Source organism: Molothrus ater, chromosome 1, assembly GCF_012460135.2.
Source record: "Molothrus ater isolate BHLD 08-10-18 breed brown headed cowbird chromosome 1, BPBGC_Mater_1.1, whole genome shotgun sequence".
In the NCBI taxonomy this organism is placed as follows: domain Eukaryota; kingdom Metazoa; phylum Chordata; class Aves; order Passeriformes; family Icteridae; genus Molothrus; species Molothrus ater.
Window position 1 is genome coordinate 62,835,086 of NC_050478.2, and position 17,793 is coordinate 62,852,878.

At 41.3% G+C, this 17,793-nt stretch overlaps 1 protein-coding gene across 1 annotated transcript in view; it reads right to left on the minus strand.

Annotated features, from left to right (window-relative positions):
* The window catches only part of RNF144B (ring finger protein 144B), a 53,924-nt gene that overhangs the window by 27,039 nt on the left and 9,092 nt on the right, over window positions 1-17,793 (minus strand). The window contains exon 2 of the mRNA XM_036407004.1: window positions 9,198-9,387. Within this exon, the coding sequence (XP_036262897.1) occupies window positions 9,198-9,362 (165 nt within the window). The 5' untranslated portion in view covers window positions 9,363-9,387. The remainder of the gene's footprint in view (window positions 1-9,197; window positions 9,388-17,793) is intronic.

Consider the following 17,793-nt stretch of genomic DNA (forward strand, 5'->3'; position numbering starts at 1 on the left):
CCTGAAGGGGTCTTAATCTTGACATCCTAGAAATCATGAGATCTCAACATCCTGGGCTACACTCTCCCACCAATTTCCTGCAGTATGGTGACTTTTGAACACGGAGAGCTGTCAGTGGCTGGGGTGGCCTCAACACAGGATCTGTGCCTTTTGGTGACATTAATGCCATCCTCTTACTTTCCATGGCCAGAGCTAGCAAAATTTCCATGAATGTGTCGCATAGCCAAGGAAGGATGGTTGAGACAACAAACTAAAAATTGACCAAGGTCCTGCTGAACAGGTTAGAATCCTGCTGACCACAGAACACACACTGGAGGTTTGACTCCGTTATGTTCACCCCTCAAATAAAAAGCAGACAGAAACACAAGTAGTTTATACCTGCAAGTGCGCTCTAATCAGTTAACTCAGATTTTGCCCCACTGAGCAACTATATCATGTACATATCTGTGCTCTGGGAAACAATAAAATCCTGAGGCATTCAAGCAAGAGAGATAAATTCAAATGTGATAATATAATTCCACTAGTAAAATTCAGTACACCTAACAGAATGTTTTGTTGCTGATCTAGCTTTGTGAAGCATGTTTTGCTCACACAGGACTACTGACAACTTCAGTCAAAAGAGGACTACAAGTATTTTTTTCTCTGCCTGAGATTCATAATGTGTAATAACTTTTTTTTCAATAATTTGCTGTCTAAGCATTTTGGGGCAAGATTTTTTCCTCTTATGCTGGTTTTGTCTTTCAAGGCCATCGCCTTCCTCTATTTAATAAAATAACATCAATATCCAGTTACCTATGTCACAAAATGCTACTCATGAGTTTTTTTTGGTGGGGTTTGTTTTTTTTGTTTTTTTTTTTTTTTGTTTAGTTTTTTTTGTACCTTGCAAAACTTGTAGGAAATATTATTATTTAGGCAAATTCTTACAAATTCCCCAAGTAAATATTCCCCTCCTGGAGCTAAGGGTCTGTTGAAAGAGTACATCGAAATGCAACGGAGTCATCTTTAATAATACACTGAAAAGCCTAATCAAGGAATGCACAAACTAGTAATGTAAAAGATTCCTTCTTCAACAATAAACAGAAGTGCTTTCTATGGTCAGCTTTGAGCCTAAGAATGAAAATTCTGTTCAGGCTATTAATGGATTTTTTATTTCAACACTTCTGCATGCTGCTCTAACTTCAACTTTTTTTTTCCCCAAAAGTATGTTGTACAGAGGCTATTTTTAATGTACTTATCAAGAAAAAGATGTCCGCTTGGTTATGTATTTACTCTGCAAAGGGATCATAACAGTTCTGCATTTTAACATAAAAATGAGTTCAAAGTGTAACTTTAGCGTTAGGTTGCTAGGTAATGATGTGACAAAGGCACTATATCCCTTTCACTGTGAGATCTGAAGTTTCTATTCAAATCCACTTTCAGAAAATTTATGTATCAAAGACAAAAGATGGATCTCAATCATTCCTACATACTGCTTTTCAAGTACCTGGACATGTTTCATTACCTTGCTCATCTCCGACCTGCCTGCAGCTGTTCAGATCCCAAAATACAGCCTCATTAGTTTGGATACAAAAGCATAAAAGAAACCCCTTATGTAATATGACAAAACTGAACAGGTATCTTTATTAAGAAACAAGGAGGGAGGGCTAGAAACAAAAAAGAAACAGAAAACACTGGCTTATTTTCCTGTCAAATGCCACCAATACTGCTGCCAGCCCCTGTGCAGCAGCTGGTAAGTAAGGGTATTTGTCTTTAATTCAGTTATGGAAAGGTAAAGAACAGATCTACAGTATTTCCCAGACAGTACGAGGCGATGATCTACATTAAATGTGAAAATGCACAAAATTATTGAAGGCATGTTGCCAAAACAAGGTCTTTCCTCCTAACATGTAACTTGAAGACAATTTCCATTCAAAAAAACCAGAAGAAAAACTCAGGTCTCCCTCTTAAAATCCACAGGAATTATTTACAATGTTAAATCTGTCTTCCAAAGATCTTCTCAAAACTCTGTTTGTTTGGGGTTCAGGCTCTGTTTAGCCTAGGCTTTTTTACAAACTCCAGGTTTGAGGGCAGGGGGCAGAAATACTGTACATGGAGAGAATACTTCACTTTTCAGTTGACATTCCAGAGTGCCTCATGATTCAAAACAGATGAACAGATAGGCATTCCGTTTTTATTTTAGTTCTGGATCATGGTTATGTACTTTTTATTCAGTGAGACATAACATTCATTTATTTCTTATACTTTAGAAACGTTACCTGTTCTTTAGTGCGTACACAATCTACTATTACAAATTTTGGTGAGACAGTTCACGTCAGAACTCTAAATTTATACCACCTTGATCTACCCAGCATCTAATCAAACATGTACTAAGATAAATGTACTCCCCTAGACAGTACTCATAGTGTTTATGGCAGATCTATATAATGTTTAATAATATGTTCATCATTGCTGTGACATCTGCACTTCCACATGTTCCATCACCAAAATGGATCAGTCACTTTCAATGTGTAGTACTCAAACTCCTCAAGTATCTCTCAGAAGGTCTTAAAACTAGATGAAACAAGTCTATTGGCAATTAGCTTGGAGGCATTTGCACTTCACTTGGAAAAAAAGTGAGGTTCTTCCAATTAAAGTTTTTAGACAAAAATAGAAATCTCTTCATTTGCTAAGATAAACTTATGATAGGCACAGTTTAAAGCAAGAAGCAAAATTCCAATGAAATATTGCCCAATCTCTATTTTAGCTGCTAAGGTCCAGATACAGTGATAAATGAACAGATAGAAGATCAAATGTAAAGAAGATCAGGCCACATAAGAGCCTTATCAATAAAGATGCTTGAAAGGAAGTGAAAAAATGCCCCTGTAGCTTCAAAGAACATAATATAGTCAGTTCATGGCTCAGAAGGAGGGAAGGAATAACATCACTAACGAGAATTTAATTTTGTCATGACCAAATGAAAACACCAAGCAAACAAGACAGTGGACCAGAACATAATTGCATCCTCTTGGTCCACAAGCCTATTTTTTATGGGATCCTTCAAATGTACCTGAGAAATATACTGTCACCAGCTTTGTCTCAAAATATCTACCAGTGATACTGAATTCGGCTCAGAAACACAGTATGAAACCATGGGGCCCAAGACATCCTAGCAGCCTTTCATAAAAAGCAGGAAAGGTTCCTGGTAATTGCTGCCACGAAGTGGTACCACCAAATAGAAAAGAACCAGAGAAACTCATACTTAACAAAATTGAACCTGCTGCAAATATAATTTCTCTTGCCAAAAATCCGTGTCAGGCCAAACCTGGCCTTACAACAGCTACAAAACAGACACAAGCATGAGGCTTATGTCACAGTCTGGCTCAGAAGTCTCTGTGGCACTTCAAGGCACTGACAACTTACTTCATATAGATTTCTTCATTGGTTAAATGGAGATAACACCAAATGCAATGCTGTCATTAAAACATTAGTTCCCTCTTCCTCCCATCCTCTCTTGGCTACCATCCAGAGGCTGCCACCTCTACTGACTTCAGAAACATGCAGCCCCTCTTCCTGAATTGTAGTATCCCTCAAAAGTCAATGGGTACATCTATACTCTTGATAACCCAACTCTGCCTTTGGTGGTATTCTGCACAGAAATAAATGCAAGAAGTTCTTAAACCATCAAAATTACTACGGAAGTGCTCTGTGTTCAGTGCCAGTATTACCAGGTGTAGGAATTCTCTTTTTTAAAACTTGAAAAAAATTTATTCTGAAACATTTCAAATGTCAAGCAGGGAAAAAAAGAATCCCAAATGTCAACACTTCCAAATGGAAAACAACCTGAGATGAGTTTCATATAAAGTAAGTGGGGCATTGCAGCACAAGGTATATTTAGGAAGAGGAGAAGGTAGTGAGTGTTCTGGTGCAGTTGTGAGAAGGTGTCTCATAGGATGGGGAGAAAAAAAGACAACAAACCCATTATTGAAAATGAGGGCAAACAAACAGAAGAGATACTAAAACCCAGTGTTGGCTAGATGATGGCAAATCCAAATATTCCCTTACTCATAAGTTTCACTAAGTATTATTTCAGTGGGTTATTGATACACAGTTGTTTCACTGAGCAGGTATCCAATTCTTTTTTGCATCTTCCTTGTCCTTGATCTGCTTGATCTCCTCTGCTCTCTGACTCTTCTGCTCATGTTTTTTGCAAAGACCCCTCATATTAGTTTTTCCAGTTTCCCAGTGCCCCCCTCCACAAACAATCTGAAACGTCACAGCACTAAGGGCCAAATGTCTCTGTTCAGCCACCCAAAGGAGGCAGGACAATGCACAGCTGTTCTTGAAAAGATTAAGGAAAACAGAGGAGCCTTAGAGTCTGCTGTTGACAAAGTACCAACAGAGAAACTCCTATTTCTCTAACAGTTTCTTCTCTAGTAAAAGCATCCATCAGCAGCCTCTTTCTGAGGCTGAAGCCTCCCCAGGGCCCAGGCAGGTGACTGTCCATGGCACCACACCATCCACGGCAGCAAAGGAGCCTTCTGAGCCCATGCCTTGCCCTAGCCTTGCTGTCATACACCGCTGCAGCAGAAAATCTTGTTCTTCAATTACCTTTGGAACACTGCCCACTTGTAGAAGCACAAGCAAGCACAGAAGCTACCTGGGCTAGCATGCTGACTCCTGCTTCTCCTAAGGTTGCATTGAAGTTTAATCTCATTTGGACTGCATGGTGTGCACCAAAATAACAAACAGGTAGATCATCATGGTATTTGTTTTACACATTTTGTAACCCAGTTGCCTCACACTCTTCTCACAAGTACAAGACTCAACAAAGAATTTGCTTGGGAAAAAGAAAGGGTGAATCATGCTAGTTCTGCATAAACCTGTGCCAACAACACAGAATAACATAATTGAAAGCATTTTCTGTTTTCAGTTTGTTACACATTGTCTCCAACATCTCAAACCCTGTGTCAGTAAATAACACACAAGACAAATGGACATAAGCTGCTGCTTGACATAAATAGCAGCAATCCCATTTATTGCTCACCTGGCTCTCATTGGGGCCCTGAAATGCTTAAGAGGAGGCAAAGAAAAGATGAAAGACAAAACCAGAAAGAATTGGTGTGGTGCAGGGTAAAGCCAACACTGGTAATTTTTACTGACCCCTAAGACCACGTTTCTGCAACAGCAGTCCACTGGTTCCTCCTGTCACCACTGCCACCAGAGCAATCTTACCCCACCTGCTAAAACCTCACCTCCACAACTGCTTACAGGCTACAGACTCACAAGGAGTCTTTCGTAGGGCCCTTGGTATTTCCAGTGTTACTGCCAGTCCTGCACTCCCCTCTAGCACTTCCAAAGGGTAGAGTGCGCTGTGCCAGACACCAGGGCAATTGTAGCGCAGGGGATGCAAGGTGCACATGATCACACCACTCACTGACTCTCCCTGCTGCTTTCCCAGTTTCAGCCATGTTTTGAAAAGGCAGGAGTCTCCTAGATGCACACTTTCCAGACTGTCTAATGAGCACCAAAGCCCAGGCAAGACCCAGTGCCCTGTGCAAAGGCAAAGTGGGGAGGGTGGCCGGTCCATTCCTGGCACTGCCTCACCAGAGTACTCCTGAGTCTTACCTGAGTGAGGCGCTGCGAGAGCTGTCTGGGCAAAGAAGGAAGGAAAAAAGCAAACATTTAGGGACTTTTATTAGAAGTAAGTATAATATTCAAAGTATTATTCTGTAAGCGGATCAATCAAGAAGTAATTAATATTAGTTTGCTTTGGACCCAGATGCACTAAAGTGCTGTAAAATACTGTATTTTTTAACACTGTAATGGTGTGGACAAACACAGTGTATAATTATTTCACATACATATGTGAACACCATCACCACCATGGGGGCAAAAACCTGAGCAGCTGCACATCCAAGGAAGAGAAAATTGTAACAAAAGGTAAATGTAAGGGCCTGCTGATAAGAAGGACATCCCCACCAAATATACAAGGATGAGTGGGAAGACAAGGAACAAGATGAGCAGTATCAGGAACGATGAGACCCCCCTCCCCTTTTGGGAAAGGGATAAGTAAAGGTGACAAAGGGACCATAAAATCATGGAGCTTGATCAATACAGATATTGCTGAATATCCATATGCAAAAGTGTGCACCACAGCATGGCACTCTGCAAAGATTTTATAGATACAGGAAATGAACTGAATAATGTAAAGTTCAGTCCTCTAAAAATTTCACAGATAAAATATATCTCACATCTCTTCCCAACCCTCTTCAGAGATCAGTCTTTCATTAAAAATTAATCTAAATCCGAACACAATGAAACCAAGTCATTAGGTACACTACAGCCATTTCCAAATTCTTGGGATGTGTAAATGTGTGCTTTATCTCACACTGCAGTGGAATCTTATGCCAAGTGCAACATGTTGAAAAATACAAGGCTCATGCCTCTTCAGACCTGACTGAGCTACCAAGTAAGATGGCAAGTATGTTCTGCAAGCCATCTGCTTTTTCTGCTGAGAAGAGAGAGACTAAAAATGTTTACAGTTATTTGAAAAACTCCTGCCCTACCAGAAACATTCCACCAAAATGCAAACATACACATGCTAAAGCACAGTTTACTTACTTTGGCTAGAACACAGCTTTTATGGGGTATTTTGTTTATTGCAAGAGTTTCTAAGATGAAAAAAAATAGCTGTACACAATTCTAAGTTGTCTGAATGCCTTGGTTTTACAGTCTACAAATGGAAAGGAAACATAACCTCACCCCCACAGATATCTAAATAGTAACAATTTCTAATTATTTCCACAGCCACAAATACTATGAAAAATAATCATTGTTGCAGCATCACCATTACAGTTAGGAAGGAAAAAAAAAAAAAAAAAACAAAAAAAAGCCAGAAGACTTCACATGTAACAGAACAAAAATTTAACAAAAACAATGGTTTCAGCTTATTGGAGCAGAACCTATTATTTCCATGTCAAGCCCTTTTCTATTTCAAGTTTAATACTACTCCTGGATATATAAAATTACCCTTAGTGACAGAAGAATAAGCTATACAAGCTGAGAGCATTGCTAGCTGAAAAACTGCAAAACTGATTTGTGCTCAATCCCAGAACTCACAGAGGATATTCTTACCCCAAAATCTTTCTTAAGTGTAGTGTGAAGGTATCTAGATGTCCTGGCATGGGTGAGAGGAAATTTAGGGCATGGCACACCAGTAGAGCTGCTGCAGGCTGCGCCCCAAGCAATCCCCCATGCAAGTCTCAGCACTCCCAAGTCAAGCTGCTCCTGACACTGTTTTTTGGAGGCTGCCCAAAAACGCAACTCATATGGCCTCCCAGAAACTGCTCTGGCTTTAAGACAGAGAACCATGTAGCCAGGTTAAGAGTTTCCAGGGCCCTCTTTGTTACAGGATGCAAGATCTACATGTCTGGGCATACATCAGCCCAGACACATCCATTGGGAGGACACTGGGACACAGGCAACAGTCAGACAAATGCTGGACTTGGGAGCATAAACACAACTGAGACATATTATGCCCATTGAAAGAAATAGAGCATGTCTAAAGGCTTCTCCCAGCTGCATTCAGGCTCACCCATGGCTGGCTCTTGGTTCAAAGTCAGCAAAGTTTGCACAGATGCCAAGTAACTGTGACTGCACCTTCCTTGACACTGTCACAGCACTGGAGCACCAAGCTCACAGCATTCACTCTTCCTGGTGCTGGCCAGGGAAGGAGTGTATGGATGTGATGGCAGCTGTGGCACTGACAGGGGGCATGCAGGCACAACAACACCCCCAGCCATTCCTGACCTCTCCCTTTGGCCAGTGTCCTGTTGGAGTGCAGAGTCCAGCTCTGGCTGGCACAGTCCTCAGCAGTCCATGCTTCCCTAAGGGTTACTCTACCCAGCTAACATTGAGGTTCATGTACCATTAACAATATTAAATCAGTGACACTGAACTCTTGGCATAGGAGTGGGACCACTGTAAAAGTATCAACTTCTCCAATTTTCTGGGTTTTTTTTTGTTTTTAAAGCAGTATCTTCACATTACCTTTAGGTTACGCATTCTTCAAACTTTTGTTACAAACTAAAATACAGAAATGTTTCGTGCAAGTCATTATGGAAAACAAACTTCAGGAAGTTCAGGTTGAAATGCATATTAATCAATCTTATCTTAGTTTCTTGAAATACACAGCTAGATTCTCATCCTGTTTAAGCTACCCTGAATTCAGCATAAGTGAAGATATTCTCACCCTAGCTGGCTTCACAAATATCCAATTTCTTCATTAATTCGAACAAGCAAGGGTAAAACTTAAACATACTTGCTTGATGTTTATCCACAATTTTTTTAAAAATAAAATCAAGTACATTTATTCTAGAGTTTAAAATAAAACCAAACCAACACCCACCCCACCCCCCTGCACAAAAAGACCAAAACAAGCAAACAAATGAAAAACAAACAACAAAAAGCAGACACCAACATCCTCTAGTGACTTCTGACCTGTTTTCAGGTCAGGTACTTTAGTTACCATTAGTGAGGTACATCAAAGTCACTACCACCAGAGAAACAAGGTCCATTTTTCCCATGCTGACAAAGAGACCAGAAGAGTACTACTATCTGTAGGGCTTTTATCAGCTCCTTCAACTTCTCCCTCTATCACTTCCACCAGCTTTATTTGATCTGAATTTGCAGGCCAAAAAGTCCTTACTGACTACTATAGGCAATGCATGACCTGAGCAACATCTCTGCAGCACAAAGGTTCAAAAGGCCATTTTTGTTTAGGTTTTCTGATTGCCCTTAAAAGTTACATAGAAGACTTTAAAGGTCCCTGAGAACTCAGAAAAGGATACTAGGGAAACAAAAGCTCACAGCTATCCTATGATATTTCAAGGTTTTGCTTCAGAAAAAAGTAAATACAGAGATTGCATGCAAACTGTGTATGTTCAACACTCTTAAACTGCATCTTATTTCCTTTTATTTATACTTTTTACTAGTGCTTGCTATGGGAACATTTATTAGTTACAAATTATCAAAAGTAAAATGACAAGAGCAATCTTTTAAATAAGGCAAGATAGTCTAACACCAAATGCTCTTTAGAAAGGATCCTGTGTCAGCATGGGTGTAACATATGCTTGTACAAGACAAGCAATCCTATCTCACAGTTCTGTCCATCTTTCATTACCCTGCTTCTGTAATGTAAAGGCACTGACAGATCTTACCGCTGTACAAAAGACGCAGCTGCATTCCTGAAGAGTGGTCATCTTATCCCGGGAATATTCACAGAGACATAGCTTGCACGTGAGGAGAGGCTCCAGAGCTAACTCTCCAGCTTCTGACTCATCAGCTGTCATGGTGTCAGGACAAGCCTTCTCAGCAGAGCCCATTCAGTCATTAATGGTGCAACTCAGCCTGAAAAGAGAAATTGGCAGCTGAAACTTTGTCCAAACCATGCAGTCACTTCCATTGCTTTGAAAATTTACATCTCAGATCCATAGAAGTACCTGCACACCCAAATGTACTACTCAACATCTTGGAACCATTCAAGATTTACAAAGAGATCACACCTCCTTAATAGACCTGAACTGGCTGAGTTCTCTGAGAACATTCACCTTGCTGGCACAAAGCACCTCAGTCAAGCTGCTTAACATCAAAATAAAGAAAAAGCCAAACAAACACAAAACAAAACTCACACAGATGGGGCCTTTTCAAATGAGTTTCAGACTCATACTCCCACCCAAATGGGATCCTTCAGTCTTCACTGCACCCACACAGTTCCAGTGAGTGTCTCCACTCCCACCTTCTATTCCAGTTGGTGGCTTGGAAACTCCCCTAGGCAGTGCAAGACAAGAACAGACTCCCACTTTCTAGGCAAGCGCTTCAAACATTTAGTCTGCAATGCTGGTGGTGGGTACCATGAACTCCACCTTCTCTGTCACTGAGATAGTGAGCTGGCAGTCTATTTATTGCAAGAGGGATGGTGAAAGCATCTAAACCCAGGAAAGGGCTTCAGCTTGCATGTGCTACTTCACACAGGGCTGGAGCTTAAAACCAAATGAGTAAGAGCATTTTATGTACAATCCTCTTTTTTGCATTGCCTTAATGATGCCAAAAAGTAGCTTTTGTGCATCTCACTTCCTGGCATCCAGCTCTTCTATTTATTTCATAGACCTCTGAGGCATTTAACTGATGTTTGTGAACCAAGTGCACTAGTACTTTGACAGAGAGATGCTCACCAAAGCCATGTTTTCACTAACATCACAGCAGTGCTTGGGAATGAAATTTCTCTTCTTTGATGAGCAGCAGATGGAAATGCCATGTCTGCATGTAATGCTTTCTGGCCTAAACATTTGAAAACACTGCACCATAATCGTAAAAAATCTCAAGACCCTCATTCTTACACATAACACTGAAAAAGCAATTAAAGAGAATATCCTCGTGCTTAAGCTGGAACAATGCAAAGCCTATTTACAGATTTTACTCACCTCAGCACAGACAGTGAGGTTCACTACAGTATTTAAGGCACAGAAAAATCTATCCACATCTCTAAGAAACTTGGCCCAGCTTCCACAGACCTCCTTCTGAATACACTTTGCTGATGGCAAGACAACCGTCACACATATTTTACAAGCAGAGACCTGATGGCCAGCTGTGCACAGCTGCTTGCAGCAACACCAAGAGTGCAGCTCTACTAAATCTGAAGAGCTGCATCACAAATGAAAGCTGCATGAACATGAAACCAATCAAAACCTATTGATGTGCCTGTCAGATCTGACATCTCATGAGGGAAACCAGAGGCTTGAGCCCTTTGGTCCTCTTCTGCTGGCCTCCCTTGCAGCCCTGAGCACCCTCTGGGCAGGGCTGTCAGGTCACATTTGGCAGCACGTCTCTGCTGCCATTCAGTGGCTGCTGGAGTGTCCAACGCAGCTGCAGACCATCAATGCATTTGTGATGTACTGATGTGCAGTGCCTGCTGAATTCCTCCCTAGAGGGAGAATGATGGGGCTCGTGGAGTTTGTGGAACCCTTCCCTGCGGCTCCCATCTCATAACCTTACTCACAGCTGAGCCCATCCCCAGGCCTGTCCCCAAAGCCTCATGCTCTGTGCTCCCACAATCTGCAGGAAGACACTTTATCCACAATAAATCTGGGTCAGAGGATACTTAGCCCTTTTTAATTTTTACATGTGGTAGTTTCCTAGACTATCCTGTCAGAGAAGCCATCAGATTTGTATTTTGGAATGTCTTTCTTGCAAGCACACAGTTTCAAGAGATATGTGCATCATGGCCAAGATTCTGGCAACCAAACTCCTGACCACAAATCCAAAGCAAACTCTCTTTTTATGGCTTGCTATCACTAGTTCATAACATACAGTACACCCACACAATTCTTGTTGCAGTCCTGGGGCCTGCTACCCTGATGCCCCTCACAATTTGCTCTGTACAACTCCAGAGCTTGAGCTCCAGCATGGCCAGAAGGCTTAGAAGGAAGTCTCCCTCTGAGTCAGGAACTGCAACAATCTTCTGTAATTACTGCAGAAGGGTGGGGGGGAACACTGAGTCACTGAAAATGCTATGGCAGATCAAGAACTACCTGTTATTTAAACCCACGTGCTAGACATTATCTCAGTATTTAGGAGAACTGTAACACATTTACTCAGGTTGCTTTTCAACAGCAGCTGCATCTGTACAGGTGAGCTACTCACCCTCACTCTGCAGTGATCTGAGATTTCTACACAGTAAAAAGAAGCAAAGGTAAAAGGACAGATGCACAAAAGAACAGGAAGGAATATTTCAAGATGTGGGAATGGATATAAAATGGATACAACCGTTTCAAAAGTCACTGTTTTTCTTATAACTAAAAGGGTTATGACCCTGCATGCAGGCAGCATTAAGGCAGCTGTAGGAAGATTCAGGTGTGTGACTGAGTTTTAGGGCTAGAGGCTAATTTTAGATGGCCTAGATCCAGCATTTAGTGTGACAGTGAGGAACAGGCTCCTGACACACTGCTCTGTGCTAGTAGCAGCCTAATGCCACAGTGTGATGGCTGTAGGGACTCATTATGATATCCTATTGTCATTGATGATAACCCTTGTCCCTGAAGACCGTAGGTTAAATTCAGTTTTACTCCTTTATTCACCCTTCCCTCACACCAAGATGCCAGAGCACAGCTGAGGCTCTCCATAAAAAAGGCAGAGCACCCTGTGGAAAACTCCAGCAGACAACACCAAGCAAGCCTGGCACATCAGAGGATCCACCCCCAGCCAGCCCAGGCTGGCTCAGCTCACTGCAGCCTCATTAACTCCATCAGAGTTCATCAAACAAAGAGAACAGGATCAGAGAACACAGAGACAGCTCCATGTCCTGCATGCTCAGCTCTTGAAGGAAACACCATGGCTATCAGGAAGAGCACTCCTCCCTGAGAGGTCCCTGGTCCCTGAGAGGCCAGCTTGCAAACAAGCAGCTCTCTGGGTCAGGCTGGCACAGGAAAAGCCATCCTGTTAGTGCTGAACACCTGCCTGTCAAAGGGACAGCACACCCGTGGCCTGCTGGCCCTGCTCCTTTTCCCAGAGCAACCCAGCCCACACTGGTCCTTCCATCTGCCCATGAGAACTGGGACTTCTGCTACTGCTGCCAAGGGACACTTGTTAGGGGAAGAGCTCAGGGTTACAAAGAAGGGTAGCCCCATTCACCAGCAGCTGGGCTCTGAGATCAGGTCTGCAGGGGAAGTTCATTCTCATCATCATCAGATCAGATGGTGATAACAGTATCTTCCTCCAGTTCCCAGCCTCTACTCCTCCTGTTCTTCTCCAACACTTCAAAATGCGTTGTCCTCTCTCAAGATCTCCAACTATCTCCTCAACTTTATAAGCCCAGCAGAACTGACTCTTCCAGGTTCAGCAGGGAAGTCATGAAGTTCCACCTCAGCTGCTCTGAATTTTTATGGCTTTCACTTTGCTACAATTGTCCCAGACTGTGATTACTTAATTACCCATCCATCAGTCCTCTTTACAGAGGATTAAAATTCCTATTGTAATTACAAGTGAGGTGCCAATAGGTTAGATTGAAAATTAAGCATCTTGGGTGTACGTGTTGTGCACGAGAAAAGGGAGTCACTGAAAAATGAGTTAAGAACAAAAAGTAAAACTTCATTCTGTATTTAGTTATATGAACAAAAGTGGTCAGAAATTAAAGTAAATTGAAAGTTTCTGAAAAACAATGGACACTCATATAAATACAACATATAGTTAAACATTAAAATCTTCTCTTTCGTGCTTACAAACACAAATGACCTGTTTAGGAAAGCATCCCAAACAAAGCAAGAAATGTGTCACTGAAACTGTAGTGCAGCACCTCAACTCTGCAAAAAAACCTCCACTGAACAGCAGCACAGGCTCCATGAGACGTCGTGGAATACAGACAAAGACTTCTTGAGAGCATTCTAATCCAGAGAAATATACTGGTCTGAATCCTGCACCAGCGTGAATCATGGCAAGGAAGGGTCAAACTGGCCCTGGCATGCGTCAACACTCAGGAACTCAAAGATCCATTTTTTTGGATCTACTTCTATCAGCCACGTACACACACGCAGATCATACCCCTTTCACATTGCACAGGATTTCCAGGAAATTGGACATCTTTCCTCAAATTGTATGCTGCTCAGCTCATAAGAACACTCATACTTCCCTGGCTGTGACCCTGACGGTGCTGATGGCACAGGACAAGGCAGGACCAGAAAGTCTGAATAAATGTGAGCGAGCTAGTGTGGGGTGCAAACTGCACAGTCACCAGGACCACAGCTCGCCAAGCGCTCACACCTGTCAACGTTTCCATTTCACTCATCTGCCTGCGGACACTTTCCCTTTGTCTCTGGGAGGTGACAAAGCTTTGTACTTTCTTGTAGCACTGGAACATCTCAACACTGCCCATAAGACAACAAACATTAGAGTGTGCTCAAAGCAGAAGGGCTGAGAAGGGTAAGGACAAGCAGAAACACTAACACGAAAGTATGGAGCTTTTGAGTGAAGTACGAAAATCAGAAGAAAAGCACTGGAGGAAGGAATGCAGAACTTGTCTGACTTCAGGGCCTCCTGACATTAGAGTGTCTGATGTCTAACCTTGAAAATTACTTCCTAACAGCAAATATCTGTAATACCTGCTTCTAGAGAGGTACCCATTGCAAATCCTGGCATTAGCATCCCAAAGTGGAAACTACTAACTCCCTGTGATGGGAGTGAGAGAGCAGCTGGGTGAGTGTCTGGGAGTATCCAAAGCCAAGCCACCCCAGCTCCATAGAAGTATCAAAAATTGATGTAACCTACTGCTCAAACATTTCCTATAAGCAGGAATTTTAAGGTAACATCCTTGTTACAGTCACACAAAGGCTCACCTGAGCCTGCCCAGCTGCCTCAAACCATGACTACTACCCAAGAACAGAAGTTACTCTGTATATGCAATAGAGAAAACAAGCCAGGTAGTCTCCTGAGCTGGACATTGTCGATATGCCTGCAACCAAGTCACTGTATTTAGCTAAAAAAAATGTGTCTGAATGTGACTTTCACCACTTAGAAACATCACACAGAATTCATTAAAGCCTCCTGCACCGAAGCTGAAGAGAATGAATGGAGTATGTTTAGCACCACAAGTTATGCTTTCATTTTTCACATGCTGTATCCAATTGCAAAAAAACCAGAGCTCTTGGAGAAGCTACTTCAAGTCCTTTGCTTACAAAAAATTCTGCTGAAGTTAGTCAAGCTGCAAGTAGAAGGAAGCCAAGAAACGCACAGGTATGAGACACATTGCTCCAGGAAACATTAATAGAACAAAAAGGGTCCTTAATGTGTTTGCCCCTGTGGGCTGGCATGTCCATCCTGTGGGCAGGGTGAGACCTGAGAGGCCCCTCTGCCCCAGTACACCCATAAACCAGCATCCAGGCATGTGGACTTGCATAAACATGGTGAGATTGAAAAAAGGTATAAGGATACATGTGGGTCTAACACCTAGCACAGCAATTCTCTTTTACAAAAAAAAAAAAAAAATAAAAAAAAGAAAGAATTTACCATCAAACAAACTCACAGCATGTGTGCTACACTCCTATTTAATGTACCAGGTATTTACTAAACTCTCTTGAAGACACATTTTTAAGCACTGCAAGTAATTCTTTCTCATGCCCTAGAGATTTTTCAAGTAATCCACCCATTATGAAATTACTTCAGTGCTATGCAAAAACCTCGTTTGACATTGTTCACTCAGGATTCTGTTGTTTCCTGTAATCAAGGCTCCCTCCTTAATAAACAAAATAGAAAAAGAAAACTACCTGAAAAACATGAGTGTTCAAAACCAATGCTAAAAATCAGGTCCTTGGGGGAAAAGAGTAATTACAGAAAGATTTAAAACATGTAAGAGAGTGGTATTAAGATAATGGGGTCAAATTACAAGATATAAACTGAGCTATGAAATTAGGACTTGTGAAGACAACTGTCAGAAACCCACACTTCTATCCATTTCAGTGAAATGCCATTACCACTTTTGGTTACAAGTCCTCAGCTGTCCCAACTCTCTCAAGACAATGTCATTCAAAATTCATTACTAAGGCAGATTTTTTTAACTCAGCATCTCTGCTCAGAGGATTAGCCCGAGTCAAGTGCACTACAGCTTCTGTGGTCTTACACACAGACCACTAACTCTTGGTGCATTAATTTCTCCACTGCCTACACAGAGCTACCTATCCAGTCCATACAGCATTACTTATCAGGCAGTGATCCAATTAGGCTGTAAAACATATGATTAAAGCCACAATTTTAAAAAGCCTTCATCTTCAATAATGACATTTAATCATATGTTTAAGTGCTCCTGTGTATCAAAGCCTGAATGTTCTGCTTTATTTAAATGAGGTTATTAAGAAGTTAAACAAGTACTTAGATTTTCTGAAATCATGGTCTCAAAAAAAGCAACCAGATCCACAAATAGAAGGTCTCATTTTAAATACATTTTTAATATATTCAAAATTACTGTATTACATCTGAGCCTTAAAACAGCAAGCAGTTGATTACATGCATGTACAAGGAGAACCCATTTCTGGATTACCATAATATGCTACCAAGCCGAAGCATTAGAGAGAATAAAAGCATTTCAATATCTGTTCTTTTTGAGCAAGGCTTAAGAAAAGTCAGACATATAATATTTCATGACAGCTTTCTACACTGTAAAATTTTTATTGTCAGAAAACTTGTTTAAAGGACAAGCAGCCTAAGTAAATGTGCTGGTAGATGAGAACACACCAAAGGCAATTTCTCTCACTTGTTTTCATTGGAATGCCCGGAAAAAAACCCCAAAACCTTGAGCTGCTGAGCTGCTGTTCAAGAAGCAGTAGCTATATGGAGTATTTTCATATCAAGCTAGCAACCAAAAAATAAATATGTCAAATACTTCTAAAGGAATGCAGTGAGTGGAAAGCCTATTGAAAAAAAAAATTAAGGGAGTTAAGGGACTGACTACAGTAATTCAGAATATGATCTGGATTTCTGCCAATAATTTTTTTTACCAGCACTTTAGGATATTTAAAATACACTTTGAACAGCTTCCCAAATATCACATACATCCAATCATTCCAAAACATTCTAATAAACCAGAACACCACTAGAACACATGCACATCAGTCTCCACAAAGCTTTGAGAATACACTTGTTGGATAATTTCTCTACAGTACTGCAATACTGTGAGATATGAATAACTTTGAACATTTAGAACACTAGTTCTTCACAGCAACTTCTTGTGAGCCTATGTCAGTATGTCCTCAGGGAGGCAGGGTTTTTTGCAAGAAGACCATGGATATTAACTGAATATAGCAGAATATGTACTTTTTTTCTGAAACAGATGTGACTCTGCAGTTATGGGAATCCTTTATAGATTTCCTTGCAATACTGTTGAGAACAGGTAAGAAGGGAAAAAAGTGGGGATTTCCCCTTCCACTCTTAAAAAGCAGGAGAGTTCAAGAACAGGGAATCTACAAGATAATGGTGAAAAATAAATGCTGCTACTCACAGCTGAAGGGAGCTAGGAAGAGCACTTTTGGATCACTTAAAGATAAAAACATGTCAACTAAAAGAGAAATAACTCAGCTTGTTATTAAACTGAAAGGCATAATCGAAACATGGTATTCAACTCTTTCCAGTACTGAAGGAGCCACACAATGGCAATACTCATGGAGTCCATGAGGATGGGAGCAAGCCATTCCGCATGGGATGAGGTCAGACCATATTGCAGAAGCCACCACTTTCACTCAGTTCTGTGCTTGAAACCAGCACATATCCAAGTTCAGAACACAGCTCTATCAACACTGGCAGGCTGGCAAGCCACAGCTTCCTGCACCTGATCTCTGGATGTGAGTGCTGGGCAGGCCTGTGGGTTTCTATCTCAGGATGACCCAGATGTATCAGGCTTACTGTGCCTGGTGTTGGCCCCAGAAACAGGGTTATGGTGAGGTGACCCCCTGGTCCTGCAGGAGGTCAACAGCAGGATTCTCCTAAGGTTTTATGCTCATCTTGGTCACAGTGCTCAGCAAAGCTGATCAGCACAAAATGCAGTGAAACAAAATGCAGTCAGAGAAGAGAACTAGAGTGGTTTTGGCATCAAACATTTCCAAATATTTCCAAAACATATTCAAACAACAAAATTATACCAAGTGGAATCCCAAGTACTAGTTCCCAGGTCTGAGATTAAAATCTAAAACTTTTCTAAATAACATCTTCTGTTCTTAATGACACTATGCAACATATGCTAATGCTAAGCTACAAGGAATTTCCACCCAAACTAGTTTG